We start from the raw sequence: 19,660 nt of genomic DNA, 5'->3' as shown, positions 1-19,660 counted from the left end.
ATACTAAACCACAACCATCCAATCAATTCCCCGTGAACAAATTCAAGTCCTGCCCAACATTTGTTCTTGTTCTAAAAGCTGTTTCAAACAGATATATGTCGCAATAGAACAGAAAAGATGATCAAAACTTCCGTTTCATGTCAACTTTAAATTACAGTATATGAGATTACTGGGGTCTTGGTCTTATTTTCCTGGAAAAAGATCTGAGAAGCAGAAGACTTGAAAAAAAAAGTCAATTTATTCATATTGTTGCCTAGGCGAAGCAGTTGAGATAGTAAAGAACTCATTTGAAAATTATTCTGTAGAAAATGTACTCCTAAGTTGTTCACATAATGAGTGTAGTAGTACTACATATGTAATTTTTTCCCAGTTTACTGCTCTGAGTGTGTCTGGGTAATCAGAGTATTCCCACCATCCGCCATCTGAAGCTGTACTGAGAGATTAGTGGAATATGACATCAAAGGAAAAATCATTTTCAGCCTTCAACACACCACAGAGTCCACAACACATACTGCATATTGAATGGACAGATCAACAAAACCCACATGGTTGTGATTATTATGTTGATCCTTCAAGTCTTATTACTAGTTGTCTTTGGTATTTTATGGAAATATTACCTCTTAATTTTAATACAAAATGCAGCTGTATCCTAAAAATCCTGTTTCCATCTCAGAATAAAATTTTAAAAAAGGTAATTTTAAGAAAAGTCACATTGTGAAGCACAAAGTCACACAATTGCAAGATGTCACAGTGATTTTTTTTTTTTTTTTTTTTTACATGTAAATACATTGATTGCATGTTACATTTTTGGGGTTTCTGTAGAGAAAATATGTAATTTCTGTGTCTTTCTCCAACCCTGAAGAAGATATCTTTGTCAGGTAGATGAATTAATGTTCATTCTTTGAGGTGTATCCCCCACAGCATGCTTTGATTTATGACTCTCTCAACACCTCTTCTCTCTCTTATTTCACATACTCTCTTGAGCCCATTCTGAGCCACAGGGACATCAGCTAGACCTATTAATTTTAATATAGCATATAAAAACAAGGAATAAGGTCTGAAAGAAAGAGAACGAACTAAAAAGATGGATTGAAAGTGAATGGAGGATCCAATCAAGTCAGATCATTTTTTACAAGATCTTACTTTTCTTCGACAGAGAATGTCAGACTTGATTGTGTGTCATTTTCATCTCTCAGTTGATGTCCTTTTCCAATTCTGCATTTCTCTTTTATTTTCCCACTCTCAGTCTCTCTTTCTGAATTTTCAGGCTTTTTCTACCCGTACACCCTATATATTTTAAGACTCTGGTCAAGCTTTCCTCAAGTCTTTTCTTCAGTTTTGTTCAGGTCTTGTGATTGGTGACAGCCTGAAATTGCTTTATTTTTACTTTTCTCCTCTTTTTTCTGCTCTGTTTCTTTTCTGATCTTTGCTGTCTAACCTGATCTCTTCTATAGGTCTAAGTAAAAGATAAACACAGGTTTCTCAATCAGGGAAGCTTGTTTCCGCCACAGAATAAAACAATTTAATAGATAATTGCGACTTTTTATCTCACAATTCTGACTTCATTTGTGATAGAAACTCACAATAGCAAAAAATAAAATCAGAACTGTGAGATATAAACTTGCAATTGCGAGAAATAAAGTCAGAATTGTGAGATATAAACTCGCAATTTCAAGAAAAAGTCAGAATTGTAGAAATAAAGTCAGAACTGCGAGATATAATCTCGCAATTGCGAGAAATAAAGTCAGAATTGCAAGTTATATATTCAATTTCTGGAGAAAAAAGACTGGCTTTTTTTCTCAGAATTGTGACTTTATATCACACAATGCTGACTTTATAACCCGCAATTGTGTTTTTAAATCATGCAATTCTGACTTTATAACTCACAATTGCGACACAATTCTAAAGATAAAAAGTCGCAATTACCTATTTTTTTTTATTCTGTGGCGGAAACAAGCTTCCATAGTTTCCCAAAGCCAACTATGGTTGCAAGTTCTGTTGATACCAATAGAGTTCAAAGGAATTTGCAACCTTTGTTGGCTAACGATGCTTTTGGGAAACACACTCTCAAAGTTTGGAACAAGGTTTCAAAGTTTTTTCAAACGCACTCCCAAAGTTTCAAAGTTTTGGAAACACAAAGTTTGGAACAAGAAGTCAGGAAAGAATGTTACGGTAGCGCAGGGAAGAGGAGAGGCAAAGATCTATTTGCAGCAGTTTATTAACCAAACACATAAACCAAGATAATCCAAAGAGGAATGAATTTGAAAATAATCCAAACAGGGACCAATAAGCGCAACATCTGTACAAACATGTGCAAAGACAACAACCATCAAAAGACAACTGAAACACAGGGGTAGATACACAGGATAACAAGAGGCTAACAAGTAACAGATGTGGGAAATGAATCACTATGGAGAATAACAAGGGTAACTATGGGTACCTCTTGTTTTACGGTCGGTGGTTCCCGGGTACTAACTGCTAGATCCTGGTGGTCAGTTATTCTGTCACGAATTGCGTGGAAGCAAAGGCGGTAGTCGGATCTAAATGCAGCAGTAGACTTTAATAATACAGACTTCGGTAAACTCAGAACAAGCAAGACACAAGACACTCGTGGTACGTAAACGCATTCAATAACTGACAAAGACAGGGCAGAAACACAGGGCTTAAATAATCAGAGACAAACGAGCAGACAGGATAACAAGGGGGCGTGGATAACAAGAAACACCTGGGAGAACTAATGACAAGACAGGGAACCACTAAACATGACAGGACACAAACCACATCGTAACACCGGCCGCTTCATAAGCAAGTGAGATAGCCTCAACTACCCACTTGCTCATTATCTGTTTATATGCAGGCCAACCTATCTTAAGTTACCTGAAGCAGACAAATAATTGTTCTGATAAACGCCACTGAGCAGCTCTGTGGACATACGCATCCAAAGCCCGGACAGGGCATAACAGATTTAAGATTTTCCTTATCTGGGGTATTAAAGGTGGAGGACAGAAGGCCTGGAGCACAAATGACCCGCACATTTAGTAGGGACCCAGAAATACAACCCGACCTGGGGTGAGGAAATACTACCACCAAACCAGGTGCAAATCCAAGTACGTGCAGGCCTCAGCCTCATGTACCACGGAGAAGACGAAATTAAGGATCTCTACTCAGAGATAACCCAGCAAAGAAACATTCATTACAGAAATCAAGTACTGTACCAACAGGGCAGAAACAAGATTCAGAAGGCGATCTCTGCACCAGGCAGAGAACAGCATATTTAGTCTTCTCGTGGAGGGAGCTCTAGACTGGAGTATGGTCTCCACGACCTCGGTCGAGAGACCTGAATCTATGAGCTGGGCCCCCTCAGAGGCCGAGCCCACAGTATCCACAACTCCAGAGCTCCCAGGAGCAAAGAGATCGGGAAAAGCGTATAGGTGTAGCGGCAACCACAACTATTACATCACATCCAGTCCAAGCGGAGCTGGATGCGGGAGGGAGAACCACAAGGGCAATGCATTGTACAAGCGATGCGAAAGGTCGACTTGTAGTTTGACCGAAGTTCTCCCTAAGAAGCTCCACCGCCTAGGGGTGAAGTCTCCATTCCCCGGGCCACAGACCCTGCCTCAACAGGATATCTGCTCTGATATACAAGACCATCAGTGTGGTGTCCGGACCCTTCGCCGAGCAACCACTCATGATTGCCCCCGTCTTGTGAGGGAAGCATCCGTCGATAGCATTATGCGTCGACAAGAAGCCCCCAACACTGGGCCTGGGCGAGGAACCAAGGTTCTTCCACATGACCGAGGCACGAAGGCATAGCCGCGTGACCTTGATCATGCGAAAACGGATTTCCCCTCGTAGAAAACCCCTTGGTCCTGAGCCACCACTGCAGGGGTCTCATGTACAGAAGGCCAAAAGTAACTACGTTGGACGCATCTGCCATGAGCCCCAACCAAAGACCTTTCACCGAGCCGCCACTCATGACCGCCCCCCATCCTGTGAGGGAAGCATCCGTCGATAGCGTGACGCGTCGACAAGAAGCCCCCAGCACTGGGCCCTGGGCGAGGAACCAAGGTTTCTTCCACATGACCGAGGCACGAAGGCATAGCCTCATGACCTTGATCATGCGAAAACGGATTTCCCCTCGGAGAAAACCCCTTGGTCCCGAGCCACCACTGCAGGGGTCTCATGTACAGAAGGCTAAAAGTAACTACGTTGGACGCAACTACCATGAGCCCCAACAGTCTCAGAGACTGTTTTGCAGTGAGTGACTGACCTAGTTTTACATTCTTTACGTGCTTGCATTGTTGTCGAATCCCACAATACACCTAGAAGAGTGGTCCTCTGAGCTGGGAGGAGTACACTCTTTTTGGTGTTGAGCCGCAACCCCAACCCCCTTATGTGGGACAGAACGACATCTCGATGTTGAACTGCCAAAAGCTCGGACTGAGCTAAAATCAACCAATCGTCGATATAATTTAATACGCAGATGCCCTGGAATCTCAGAGGAGACAGAGCTGCATCCACGCATATTGTAAAAGGTGCGGGGTGATAACCTAGGCCGAAAGGAATAACCCAATACTGGTATGCTTCGCCCCTGAAAGCAAACCTCAGGAACCTCCTGTAATGAGGATGGATAGATAAGTAAGCGTCCAATAAGTCTATTGTGACAAACCAGTCCTCGGACTGAGTCTGTGACACAATCATATTTAGCGTAAGCATACTTTAAACTTAAGATTCTGAAACCTGCTGTTTAATTGACGTAGGTATAGAGTTGGAGGCAAACCCTCATCTTCTTTTGGAACAATGAAGTAATGGCAGTAAAACCGTGACTGTCTGCCGGGAGGAGGAACCCCTTCTACAGCTCCTTTTGCAGAAGTGTCAGTACTTCCTGCTCCATAACCAAAGCCTGCTCGGGGTCCACCACAGTGGGGAGGACCCCTAGAAATCTTGGCGGACAAGAACCGAATTCTGAACCCTTTTCTATAGTGTGCAGGACCCACTGAGAAATATGGGGGAGTAGTTTCCACGCTGCCAGAAATTCTACAAGGGGAACCAGTCTCTCAAGACTGTCCTCTGGATTTGGTTGAACAGTCACTACGGTGCCCTGAAGCGGCGAACCGGCAGGGAACAACGGAACCGACCGTTCTACGACCCTCCTCGGAGGATCATATGGGGACGCTGACACCTTGGTGCCCTAAACGGAGAACCGGCAGGGAACAACCGAACTGGCAGCGCTGCGACACTCCTCAGAGAGTCGCACCCCAGAGGGCGCCGAGGAGAAACGATTTCTCAAAACCGTCCCTGCCCCGGAGGAGCCCTCAGAAGCCTGATAGCATTGTTTTTTTTGTGGGTTTTTTTACGACAGGACTTCCTGTCTAAGCTTTATTAGAGATGAATACAGTCCTCAGAACTTGCCTACCTCTAAATAACTTAGTTCCTATGACCCTCTTCAGAGGATCGTATGGGGACGCTGACACCTCCGTGCCCTGAACGGCGAACCGGCAGGGGACAACCGAACTGGCAGCGCTGCGACCCTCCTCAGAGAGTCGCACCCCAGAGGGCGCCTAGGAGATTTCTCAAAACCATCCCTACCCTGGAGGGGACCACCCTTTACAAGGCTGATAGCTTCGGCGTCAGGGCTTCCTATTTGTCCAAGCTTTTTTTAGAGATAAAATAGTCCTCAGATCTTGCATATCTCTAACTGGCTAGCCCGCTACCGCCACCCAAGTCCCCCTCAATTGTGGAGGAGCCCAAATGGCGATGCTCGTTTTGCACTCTGTGCTGGGAGGAGCTTAGTAGACCGAGACTGCTCCGCCCAGTAGTCTCAGGAACATTAGATTGTTAGGAAGAACCCTCTGGAAAGCCGCTGAATGGTTTATTTCATTAGTTTTTTGAAAGCGGATCGTCCAGAAGAACAGAAATAATTTTATCTTATTTTTCTTTATTTTTAAATCAGAATAAACTTATATATATATATATATATATCACTCCGTGGTCACCAGCAGGAAAACAACCGAAATGGCAGTGCTGCGACCCTCCTCAGAGAGTCGCCCCCCAGAGGACGTAGAGGAGAAACGATTTCTCAAAACCGTCCCTCCCCAGTATAGTTTATCTGTTTTTGCACGACGCAATTCTCGAATAGCGTCAGTGCTGACAACCTCACATTCATCCATGTCTTTATAATTTACCCACCAGCGCTGCCTTATAATTTTTTTTAATTTATTTAAGATGGCTGGTGGGTAACATCGGGGTTAAAAATGATGACGCCGACTCGGGAGAGAGAAAGCTAGCAAGCATCTGTTTAACCCGAGGCACTGTCATTCCATGATACTTAATACCCATAGCATTACTATAGTTAGACGTTTGGGCATTAAACACATAAAATAGAAACCAGCTTATTCCACGATCTCGACACCTCAGTGTGGTGTGGAGATAGGGAAAAAACGGCAGTCCCCGACGAGGAGGCTGAGATACAGAGTTTTTCTGTTTTTAGATATATTTCATCAAATAACTCATTTATTTTCACTCTCATAATGTTCAGCTGGCCAGAAAATATTTAACTAGCAACAGCACTAAACCAAACCGTGGACGAATCGTGAACCGAACCGTCCTCCTCGAAGAACACCCGGCGGGAGTGAGGCGTCCTCACGAACAGCTTCTCGCAATGCTCACAGTCAGCCCCCTCGAGAACTGACTGTTGGCATGCTCCACTCCCAAATTGTAACAAAAAGCTGATGTGTGTGTCCCCACCTGTGATATAACGTGGGCAGGGAACAACACAAAGCTGCTTGCTCTCTTTTGCCATAATATATATATATTGCAACTTGACAGACAACAATAAATATGACAAGAACAGAATACACAGATCGCTTGCTGAAGGCACAGAAGCTGTCGCGGTCTGATTTCAGGGTTGCTTTATAGTTTCCTGGTCGATGACGTCACCCGCCTATGACGTCTCGCTCTTCCATTGGACTGATTATACACTTGCTTCACGACGCAATCACGCAGAGCGTTCCCACCGCGTCTCAACGCAGCTCGAGTTCCCTTGAAAGGGAAACAGCAGTACAAAAGGAACAGAACATGCAGTTAAAAAAAAAAGTCCTTGAAGACAAAACACGGGAAATTTGGCATTGAATTAAGAGTGACAGAGTGGGTCATGCACTTTACTGAAAGGTGATAAATCCATAAATTATAACTCCACTGCTATTATTATTATTTGGATTCTAATGTTTGGAGTCAAATAGAAGACGATCATAAACCTTCAGAAATAGCGAGTAATGTAAAATCGGTAACGCTTTAGATTATCGCCCAGAATGTAGCTACTGCATAATTAAGACGAAATTACAGTGTAACTTTCGGTAATTATAGTGTACCTATGCAGTACTTTGCATGTAAATATAAGGGAACAATATGTTACGTTTGGGGAATAAAGGTTTAACAACCAGGAGAATTTAAAAAATATTTATACTGTAAGTATTATAGAACTAATAAGGGGTACTTATTCTACTATTATAATAAAACAATCTTACTTTTGGGAGCAATTTAGCAAGAACATACACTGCGTACCTTTTTGTAATAATGGTGTTCCAATACAAACTGTATAGGCTTTTTTTAAATGACAGGGTACATAATGCATTTATACAGTTTTTTTTAAGTTTGGGCTTACCTGTTTCAAGGTAAGTAAAGCTAAAATTATTGGAATTTTTTTAAATACTGGGAAATATACTCTTGTTCCAAGTAGTTACAGGGTAACTGGTGCTTGTTACACGCTTGTTTCATGTAGTTACAGGGTAAGTACAATAAAAATACATACACAATCCATTATCACTGACTCGGAAATCTTTATTTGAAAAACAACTTATTACAGTTTGAAGCGTTAGTGTACAGTTTAAAAAGTTTAAAATATTGTAATTTTTCTTATAAACACCTATCGGTGCACTTCAGAAAACATTGATCTATCCATTGGGGTAGTATGGATTACTACAGTTATTGCAGTATGTGCTGTTTGATGCTCCAACTTTTAGGAACACATGAGCTTGCATTATATGTATTCCCAGAGATATATTTTTTACTTTTCTAAAAACCTTCATTTGTGTTAATCTGAAGTAGGAAAGTTGTATACATCTCGGATGGCATGAGGGTAAAAGATGAGTAAATGATGAGACGTATTTCTGGGTGTACTGCATTTTCTTTACAGAATAGCAACAGACATGATTTCTTCTTTAGATTCATCAGTGGAAAGAAAGAAAAAGAAGAGGAACAAAAGGATGAGGCCAAGCAAGAGAAAAAAGGTGGAACAAAACATGCTACTTTCTGTCGAGACCTAAGCATTTGAAATGAATTGTTGATATAAAAAAAGCATTTTAAACGAAAAAGAGGTGTTGTATATCTGTTTTGAATTAAGTTGTTTTTCAAATAAAGGTGTCCGAAATTAGTGATATTAGACTGTGTGTATGTATTTTTATTGTACTTACCCTGTAACTAGATGGAACAAGAGGGTAACAGACTGATGATGGGTCGTTGGATGAAAACTGGTTTTTCACTCTGATAAACTGAAAAACCAGTTTTCATCCAACGACCCATCATCAGTCTGGAATGGCCTGAGGAACATTACCAACTACAAGTCACCATCCCCTCGATCTGTGGACAATCAACACCTGGCTGACGATTTAAATTCATTTTACTGCCGGTTTGAAAAGCCCTCATTCACCCCACAAACCCGGTCTGATCTGCACTTCACACATTCAGCATCACCTCCTGTTCTCCAATTATCACTCCCCCCTCCTGCCATCCAACCTGAGCTTAAGGTCTGTGTGGAGGACGTGAGCCGAGTCTTCAAAAAACAGAAGACTAGGAAAGCCTCAGGCCCAGACGGCATCTCATCTGCTTGTTTAAAAGCCTGCGCTGACCAACTGGCCCCGGTCTTCACGCAGATCTTCAACAGATCATTGGAGCAGTGTGAAGTTCCCTGCTGCTTCAAACGCTCCACTATCATTCCTGTCCCCAAAAAACCCAAAATCACTGGACTTAATGACTACAGACCTGTCGCTCTCACGTCTGTGGTCATGAAGTCGTTTGAAAGACTGGTGCTGGCCCACCTGAAGGACATCACTGGACCTCTGCTGGATCCCTTTCAGTTTGCTTACAGAGCAAACAGGTCTGTGGATGATGCAGTCAACATGGGACTGCATTATATCCTGCAACATCTCGACAGACCAGGGACTTATGCAAGGATCCTCTTTGTGGACTTCAGTTCGGCCTTCAATACCATCATGCCTGGTCTTCTCACAGCCAAACTGACCCAGCTCTCCATACCATCCTCGATCTGTCAGTGGATCACCAGCTTCCTGACGGACCGGCAGCAGCGAGTGAGACTGGGGAAACACACATCCAAGACACTCACAATCAGCACTGGTGCTCCCCAAGGGTGCGTTCTCTCCCCACTGCTCTTCTCCCTGTACACTAATGACTGCACTTCTAAAGACCCCACTGTCAAGCTCCTGAAATTTGCAGACGACACCACTGTCATCTGGAGGTTGAACAGCTGGCTGCCTGGTGCAGTTATAACAACCTTGAGCTGAACACGCTCAAAACAGTGGAGATGATCGTGGACTTCAGGAGGAACAGCTCAGCACTCCTCCCACTCACCATCATGAACAGCACTGTGGAAGCAGTGGAGTCATTCAGGTTCCTGGGCACTATCATCTCTCAGGACCTGAAGTGGGACAATCACATTGACTCCACTGTGAAAAAGGCCCAGCAGAGACTGTACTTCCTTCGCCAGCTGAGGAAGTTCAGCCTGCCACAGGATCTGCTGATTCAGTTCTACTCAGCCGTCATCGAGTCTGTCTTGTGCGCTTCCATCACTGTCTGGTTTGGTTCAGCTACCAAATCAGACATCACGAGACTACAACGGACAGTCCGGACTGCGGAGAGGATTATTGGTGCCCCCCTGCCAAACCTCCAGGACCTGTACTCTTCCAGAGTGAGGAAGAGAGCAGGTAAAATCATCACAGACTCCACTCACCCTGGACACCACCTGTTTGAACTGTTACCGTCAAGACAGAGACTCAGATCACTGGCCACAAGAACATCTCGGCACAGGAACAGTTTCTTCCCACAGGCCATTTCCCTCCTGAACAGTTAACACTCCTCCCAAGGCATATGCCTGTAAGTGCAATACTCCCACTGTTTAGTGCAATATCCCACAACTCAGGTGATACTTATATGTAGATTTACTTATTTATAATATTCAAAACACTGTAAATAGGTTCATAATCTGTAAATCTGGAAATGTCTATTCTGACTAAACCCAACTGTGATAGTTTTATTCTCATATATTTATATTTTTTATTCTTATAATTTGTAGTATTATGTTTCATGTTGTATTTGTATATGTCCACTGGAAGCCTCAGTACCAAAACAAATTCCTTGTGTGTGCAAGCACACTTGGCAATAAAGCTCTTTCTGATTCTGATTCTGATTCTGATTCTGATTCTGATAACAAGCACCCATGAAAGTATCTTTCCCTATTATTTAAGCAAAAGTTGCAATTGTTTTAGTTTTCAGGGCACTTTTGTTAAAAGGATTACTGTATAAATGCATGTACGAATGTATAAATGTACCCTGTAATTTTTAAAAAGCCTATACAGGTTGTATTGGTACACCATTATTACAAAAAGGTACGCAGTGTATGTTCTTGCTAAATTGGTCCCAAATGTGATTGTTGTATCATAATAGTAGAATAAGTACCCCTTAGTTCTATACAGTATAAATATATTTGGTAACGCTTCCTTTTACAGTGCGTTAACTTACGTGTACTTACAGTGTACTTACCTAAGAAAGTACTGGGTAATAATGCTTTATTTTACAGTGCGTTAACGTACGTGTACTTACAGTGTACTTACCTAAGAAAGTACTGGGTAATAATGCTTTATTTTACAGTGCGTTAACGTACGTGTACTTACAGTGTACTTACCTAAGAAAGTACTGGGTAATAATGCTTTATTTTACAGTGCGTTAACGTACGTGTACTTACAGTGTACTTACCTAAGAAAGTACTGGGTAATAATGCTTTATTTTACAGTGCATTAACGTACGTGTACTTACAGTGTACTTACCTAAGAAAGTACTGGGTAATATAAGGTAAGTGCATGGGTTAAGGTTAGGATTAGGGGTAGGTTCAGGGTTAGTACCTAGTTATTACCCAATTATTGTAATTACTATAAGTACATATGTACATGGGGAACCGGACTGTAAAAGGAAGCGTTACCATATATTTTTTTAAATATCCTGGTTGTTACCCCTTTATTCCCCAAACTTTACATGTTGTTCCCTAATACTTACATGTAAGGTACACTATAATTACAGAAAGTTACACTGTAAAATCGCTTTAATTACGCAGTATTTCCGGGCCGTAATCTAAAGCGTTACCATACAATCTAATAGAGATTGTTGCTTTACAGAGAAGCTGTTAAAAATGTCACTCTGTAATGGTTTCTAGAATTTAAATGGATGAAACAATCGCATTCCAGTGTCTCACAGTCATATCTATGTTTGTGATGTTTATTGCAGTTCAGTGCTGTATTTTTGGGTTCAATGATTTATCTTAAATTCTCAGCTATTCCACAAAGATCTTCCAGAGAAAAGGACAGAGATAAAAGAGAGGTAGACAGAGGTACCAGGGGAGAGCAGAGGAGACAGATTGCAGTATTTCTCTTCATAATTAAGGTAAAGACAATTAATCTGTGACATTACTAATTCAAGGGGGTCTCAGGAACAGGAAGTGATAGAGAATGAATTGGGGGTGAACTCTATTTTCAGCTGATCCCTCTTCTTTTTTTTCTTTTTTTTTGAATGGAACCTGGTAGAAGCAGGTCAGCATAAGGTTCATTAAGAATTCGCTTGCGCTTTATTAATAAACATTCTCACTTGTAAATTTGTTAATGCTACACTTGCAATAGTGTTTTTCCAGTGGCAGATACTGATGTCTAGAGAGCATAAGGCCATTACAATGGTGATATACCTAAAAACAGCAAAATGCACACAAAATTGATTAAATTATTAACCCTTATTCTGTATAATAGTTACTCAAAAATAACCAAAAATATATTTTTTTATCATGGTATATTTTGGAATAATTTTTTATTTATTGTTTTGGTTAAATGTAGTTATTGACAAAATAATATAAATTGACCAAATATATGACAATTATCATTATATTCATTATCTGTGTGCTCTCTCTCTCTCTCTCTCTCTCTCTCTCTCTCTCTCTCTCTCACACGGGGGGCTTTATATATTACCAATAGCCAGTCCATGCTGGTCTGGTTTTTCTGCAAGGATCTCAAACTTGTTTTTCGAATGCAGTTCATACCATCCATATCAATTTCTTTGTCTGTCTTTACAAGTCTATCCACCACAGTTGAACTGTCTCACTCTCTCCTTTGATCCCCGTCAGTTCACAGAATGCTTGAGATTCAGTGTGAATGTGTGTTTGTCTCTGCAGCTCTTGTGAACAGCAGGCTGTGGGTGATGGAGGGTCAAGTGTTTCAGAGGGTCATGCAGAGAAAAAGCCTCATCACTATCACTCAATCTCTTCAATTCCTGCGCAGGTAAATGCCACGATCAACATTTTCATATAGATTTTACACTTTTGTCTTCTTGAGTAGACTTTAAAGTCCCAGTGTATTCAATATTTTTATCTTTGATCACCAAAATGACATATTTAAAAAAAAATCCTTGAAAAAAAATACTTCATGCCTTAAAATAGCTTTACACCCTTGCCTCATTAAGTATACGCATGTGTATTAATATGTATTAATATGCTAAGGAGCCCCGCCTCCACTCACTCACAGCAGCTCAGAGATCCACTTGTTGACGATCAGACGTTGATCTGATTGGTTACAATGTAGTTTGTGACGTCAGAAGCACTGTCTGAGACTGACTTTGGTTATACTCAGCAATGGTGCAGACTTATGAATTTACACACGGTTTGGCTTAAAGCATATTAAAAATACCATAAAGACATACAGTATAAACAACATTAAAAGCTTGATTTTCACCAAAGGGGGACTTTATGTAAATGAGGAAATATATTTTTTTTGTTATTTGCATACAATATTTATCCCATTTTTTTCATTAACATTATCATCAAACATTATTTCACTCCACAGTAAATTTAGACACACACACACACACACACACACACACACACACACACACACACACACACACACACACACACACACACACACACACACACACACACACACACACACACACACACACACACATACACACACACACACACACACACACACACACACACACACACACACACACACACACACACACACACACACTGGCTCATCCACAGTATATACTGTACATACACACACACTATGGAAGCTTGTTTTCGCCTCAATTCTGATCACAAAATTCTGAGCTAAAGTAATCAAAATTTTGAGACAAAATAATCGCACAAATGTGAGATGTACACTCGCAATTTTAAGAAAAAAAGTCACAATATTTTATCTATTTATATAAATATAATGTTTTGGGGTTTAATTTTGTGGCTTGTTGAAAAATGGATAAAAACTGTTTAAACCACATTATTCACAGTTATTATTCTTTTGCTTTGCGCGAAGAACAATATTTGATCAAAGTACAGTCAAATGTCAAAGTACAGTAGGAATGAAGATAAAGTGCAGTTACAGTAATAACCAATTTCACATTTTTTTAAAATGGCATAAAACATGATGAAGAATTTGAATAAAAGCAACAGTTAGGTTGAATATGTTTTTATTTAGTAAGTCATGAGAACAAATGACTATTTCAAGAGGCTGGCCCACCTGAATTTATTTTTGCTTTAATTTTTATGTGTATTAAGAATGTTTTTACATATCTCCACTTTGTTAGTTTACTGAAAAGCATTAATTTACTAAGGCAGTTCAAATGTAATTTCCCTGGCAAACGTACACTCCACTCAAGGAGTCCACTTGTAGTCTCAGCTATAGTTTGATATGTTCAGAGTTTCCTGACACTCAATCTCTCTCCTAGTGTCCCACTGCTCTGTGTGTTACCGGAAGATGTTTTCATTAAAGTGTCTGATGCACTGGAGGAGGTGTGTATGACAGATCATAACTATCATAATTCACTGCTGTAACTGATAAACATCTGAGGACTAAACCTTGAACTTGAGGTTCAAATCGCTGCCTATTAACAGTATTCTCTGAATAATTAGGTGTACCTTAATCAAATCCACTTTTTAGTGTTTGTACCAATCAACCACAACTTAGATATAAAAACAATTTTTTCACTATATTTTTTACATGGATTTTATTTATTTTTCTGTATATACACATACATCTTCTTCTTAGACTCACTACAGTGATGGTGATTATATCATTCAAAATGGAACTCCAGAAGATAAACTCTTCATTTTTAGTCAAGGCCAGGTGAGATGGCTATCTATCCATCTATCTATCTATCTATCTATCTATCTATCTATCTATCTATCTATCTATCTATCTATCTATCTATCTATCTATCTATCTATCTATCTATCTATCTATCTATCTATCTATCTATCTATCCATCCATCCATCCATCCATCCATCCATCCATCCATCCATCCATCCATCCATCCATCCATCCATCCATCCATCCATCCATCCATCCATCCATCCATCCATCTATCTATCTATCTATCTATCTATCTATCTATCTATCTATCTATCTATCTATCTATCTATCTATCTATCTATCTGTCTGTCTGTCAAGAAGAAAGGTTCAGTTGTCAAAAATATTTATTCCAGGGTGTTGTATAATAAATTTAGAGATAAATGTAATGTAATGTAATGTAATAGCATATAACAATATGCATGCTTTTGTTCTTAGGTGAAAGTATTAGAGAAACAATCAGCTAATGAGGAGAGTATGATGGTGTGTGTCCTCACCAGAGGGGATTGTTTTGGAGACCAAGCTCTACGAGGGTAAGAGTCCACCCTCACCAGAAGGGGGCAGCACTCTTTTACACTGCAGATTACTGTATTGCCCATTCTGATTCACAGCTTTTCTCAGTCGCATTGGTGCATTTCTCAGATCACAACTAAAATTCTCAAAACTATTTCTTCAACCTCCACATCATCTAGTCACTTGTGCTCATCATAAAAACAATTTCTCAGTCTTTTGAACAAATTGCAAATGCTTTGGTACATTCATGCAATTGATTATGTACAAATGTCTTCTGTTACCTACATTATAAATTGCTTATGTCATGTTGATCAAAATATGTTTTATGGCTATTTTATTTTACATCTGTCAAGCAGATTTTCTATACATTTCTATTAGACTTTTTTGTAAATGTGTCCTGAATTGATTCATTGCAGAGGTGAATTTTGAATTTCACTAATGAGGGAAATATATAAAGGGCTTGATAAACCAATGATCAACCAGTTCTCTAAAATAGCTCAGAGGTGAATCTCATGAAGCTTCATTTGGCAAGCATATGTGGCTTGTCTTTTTCTTTATTTCGCAATCTCTCCGCATCTTTCTTCAAAGAGCATAAACAGCTGTTTTCACAGCTTTGTTGGTTCGGTGGGTGTGATGTTGAGAGTGAGTACTTTCACTAGGTTGCATTCCTGGCATCTTCTTGTGCGTTTCAGCACCTCAGAGCACTTCTGAAAGATCTAACTCGGTCTGTTTGCTTATTTTTCAAGATGACATTCAGCTGTGTCCCAAGACCGCTACCTCCTGGCGGGGAAATCCGCACCTCTCCTCCCGGGCGTGTAAGTTCTTACTCAGCCTGTGGAGAAGCTGCCTCCGCCCTGCATGCCATGATGCTCCTGCAGGTCTACCAGGCCAAGGCACTCAAGGAATTGCACGAGGGTAGTTCCGACCCAGGGGTTATGCAGGAACTGCGTACAACAACAGACCTCGCCCCCCGGGCGACAAAAGTCACTGCACGCTCCCTGGGTCGGGCGATGTCCATGTTAGTGGTCCTGGAGCGACACCTGTGACTGGCCTCTTTGGCGATGCTGTGGAAAACTTTGCAGAGCAGTTTTCTGCACCACAGAAGGAGACAGAGGCAATTAAGCACATCCTCCCCTGAAGTCCAGCTGCTGCCTCCACCCAGGTTGTCGGCAGCGCCTCTGCCTGCTATTCGCCGAGGGCGCCCCCTGTGGCCGCCTCTCTCCCTGCTCAGCCTAAGCAGCAGCCTCCACCCAGGCAGCAGGTCTCCGACCACAAGAGTAGCGCCCAGCCCGTCCAGGCCCCCGCTAAATCAGGCAGCAAGCGTAAGGGCAAGCGGCCCTGAGACTGGTGACCCAGCGATGGAGGAAGTTGCTCTCCGGGAGATAGTGTCCACCCTTCTCCCTCCCCGTAGGAGGACCGGGTGGAGAATCTTTTATTTCATTTTGTTTCTGTTCTGCCCACATTTTTTAATAAAAGAGCAATTTCTTCCGTCTCTGGGTCACAAGAGGGCACAGATTGCAGTGAGCGACGCTCCACTATCTCGACGACTGGCTGATTCTGGCTTAGTCTCGAGATCAGTTGTGCGAACACAGGGACATAGTGCTCCATCACCTCAGCCTGTTGGGCCTTTGGGTCAACTGGGACAAGAGCAAACTCTCCCATGTGCAGAGGATCTCTTATCTCGGTATGGAGTTGGACTCGGTCAACCAGACAGCGCGACACACAGAGGAGTTAACTTACATCAATTGCTTCGAGTTGCTCACAGTACGCCTTGCAGTGGGCCGCCTCAAAGGGCCGTTACATGGCAAGCACGTACTGGTCCGTATGGACAACACTGCGACCGTTGCGTACATCAACCGCCAAGGTGGTCTACGCTCTCACCGCATGCCGCAACTCGCCCGCCATCTCCTCCTATAGAGTCAGAAGCATCTGAGGTCGCTGCGTACCATTCACATCCCTGGTGCTTAATCGTGCAGCTGACACGCTCTCTTGACAGCCAACGCTTCCGGATGAGTGGCGTCTCCATCCCCAGGCGGTCCAGCTGATATGGGACTTCTTTGGAGCTGCACAGATAGATCTGTTTGCCTCTCTGGACTTGACCCATTGCCAGTTGTTTTACTCCCTGACCGAGGGAACCCTTAGGACGGATGCACTGGCACACAGCTGGCCCCGGGGCCTGCGCAAGTATGCACTTCCCCCAGTGAGCCTTCTCGCACAGACACTGTGCAAAGTCAGGGAGGACGAGGAGTAGGTCTTGTTAGTTGCACCTTATTGACCCAACCAGATCTGGCTCCCAGAACTAATGCTCCTCGCGACAGCACCTCTTTGGCCCATTCCTCTGAGGAAGGACCTGCTTTCTCAGAGACGGGGCACTCTATGGCACCCACGTCCAGACCTCTGGAAACTCCTTGTCTGGTCCCTGGATGGGACGCGGAGGTTCTAGGTGACCTAGCCCAGGCGGTGGTAGACACCATCACTTCTGCTAGAGAACCCTCAACAAGGCGCCTCTATGCTATGAAGTGGAACCTTTTTGTTGAATGGTGTTCTTCCCACCGGGAAGACTCCCTAAGATGTCCAATCAGAGTCATGCTTTCTTTCCTGCAAGATGGGTTGGAAAACGAAGGCTGTCTCCCTCCACCCTCAAAGTGTATGTTGCCGCTATCGTCGCACATCACGATGCAGTTGAAGGTAAGTCATTGGGAAAGCATGACCTGGTCGTCAGTTTCCCTCTATACCCTCTTGGGACCTGTCTCTGGTGCTCAGCGCACTCCAGAGACCTCCCTTTGAACCACTGCAGTCCGCTGAGTTAAAGATCCTGTGACTAAAAACAGTGCTCCTGACTGCTCTGGCTTCCATCAAGAGGGTAGGGGATCTGCAGACATTTTTGGTCGACGAATCATGCCTAGAATTCAGGCCGGCCAACTTTCACGTTGTCTTGAGACCCCGGCTCGGATACAACTCCCTTCAGGGACCAGGTAGTGAACCTGCAAGTACTGCCTTCGGAGGAGGCAGACCCAGCCTTAGCTTTTCTCTGTCCCGTCCGCTCGTTGTGGTTATACGTGGACAGAACGCAAAGCTTCAGGATCTCAGATCAGCTCTTCGTCTGTTACAGAGGCCAGCAGAAGGGAAAATATGTCACCAAGCAGAGGATGGCCCACTGGATTAGTGGATGCCATCACCTTGGCTTACGAAGCCCAAGGGCCTTGCCCGTTCGGATTGCGAGCACACTCAACTAGAAGTGTTGCTTCCTCCTGGGCGCCTCACTGACAGATATTTGTAGAGCTGCGGGTTGGGCGACACCTTACACGATCGCTAGATTCTATAGCCACCGTGTAGAGCCGGTATCTTCCCATATATTTGCCCCCAGTGGCCAGTAGCGTTTGTTTGGGGTTATGGCTAAACCTGTTAGTTCCTCCGTCACCCCTACGGGTCCTATCGGACCCCATTTGCTGGGTATCCATATGTAGCGGTCCCTGCGGCGACCCCATATGTGTATTCCTCCACGATCAGCTCCTCTGCGGATGAGCCCGTGTCTTTCCCTCAACACAGCCCGCTCTGTTGTCTCTGCTGGTGTTCTTTCCCCCCTATAACTAGGCTAGAACGACCCCAGAGACTGCCATATGTTTTACAACCCTGCTTGGTTAGTCCATATGTGTAACCGTTTCAGTGCCTCCCTCTGGGGTAGGATGTGGCTCCCGCAGCATTCACTTCCCCAAGGACACGGTTTCCTAGCGTTATCCAATAAGTCACATTGAGTGGGTCTTGCGGAACAGCAGTGACTGACCTTCTCTGCTTAGATCCCCTACTTTCTGCCCAACACTGCGGTCAGGCCAGGAGGCTCAAGTGGAGCGCTGGAAGGCCCAGCAGCCATTGTGTTTGGTAGATATCCCCATTCGTCAGTCTTGACTTACGTAGTAATAACTGCTCATTGTATGCTCGCGATGCACAGCAGCTGGTGCAATTATTGCATGCCAATGTGCATTGGCTCGTTTAGTTTCACTCAAAGGAGATAGGCGCGCAAGCAATCCCCATTCGTCCCCATTCCCCAAGTCCTTGACTTACGTCCCTGTTCCCTCCTCGGGGAATGAGGGTTTTTCTCAAATCCTCACAAACAATTTTAAAAACTCACACCCAAAGGTACAAACAGCTAACAGCTAATCCCGATTCAAAGTCACAATGCACTCACACACACACACACACACTGTCAAAAACACAGACTACATGACTGTTTATTACATGGAGGGATTAATTCAAAACCTGAGAACCTGAGAAATATATAGAAAGGTTGAAATACTTTTAACAGAACAATTCAAAACTAAAGAAATCAGACTCTCTGCTTATGTAATCCGTATGAAATGTGCATTTCTCTCATTACTGCGAAGATTGCGAGTCAACTTGGCCAACTTCATCTTTGCAGCCGACACTGACAAACACTTGTTTATTAATAAACAATTAAAATGTCTCCTTGCTATATTTGACATATTCATAATCATTATGCCGGTTCTTTTTGGCAGCTTTTAGATGCTTTATTGGCATCGCCACCCTTGCATGAACGCGTCACCACTGCATCAGCACCGAAAACATGATTTATTTCAAATCTAAAATCAAAAATCGTGATACGACCCGAATTGTAGGTTTGGTCTATCGTTACAGCCCTAGTAAGATGAGAAAGCAGGAGTTTAGTCGT

At 42.7% G+C, this 19,660-nt stretch overlaps 1 protein-coding gene across 1 annotated transcript in view; it reads left to right on the top strand.

Annotated features, from left to right (window-relative positions):
- prkg1l (protein kinase cGMP-dependent 1, like) overlaps window positions 1-19,660 on the top strand; it is a 43,740-nt gene that overhangs the window by 10,919 nt on the left and 13,161 nt on the right. Inside the window, exons 6-9 of the mRNA XM_077223688.1 lie at window positions 12,506-12,611; window positions 14,059-14,122; window positions 14,379-14,456; window positions 14,899-14,993. Of these exons, the coding sequence (XP_077079803.1) occupies window positions 12,506-12,611; window positions 14,059-14,122; window positions 14,379-14,456; window positions 14,899-14,993 (343 nt within the window). The remainder of the gene's footprint in view (window positions 1-12,505; window positions 12,612-14,058; window positions 14,123-14,378; window positions 14,457-14,898; window positions 14,994-19,660) is intronic.

Source organism: Siphateles boraxobius, unplaced genomic scaffold, assembly GCF_051911475.1.
Source record: "Siphateles boraxobius isolate OS27281-9 unplaced genomic scaffold, OSU_SipBor_1 9, whole genome shotgun sequence".
Taxonomy (NCBI): domain Eukaryota; kingdom Metazoa; phylum Chordata; class Actinopteri; order Cypriniformes; family Leuciscidae; genus Siphateles; species Siphateles boraxobius.
Note: the sequence above shows the minus strand (reverse complement) of the source record. Positions and strands in the feature narration are given on the sequence as shown.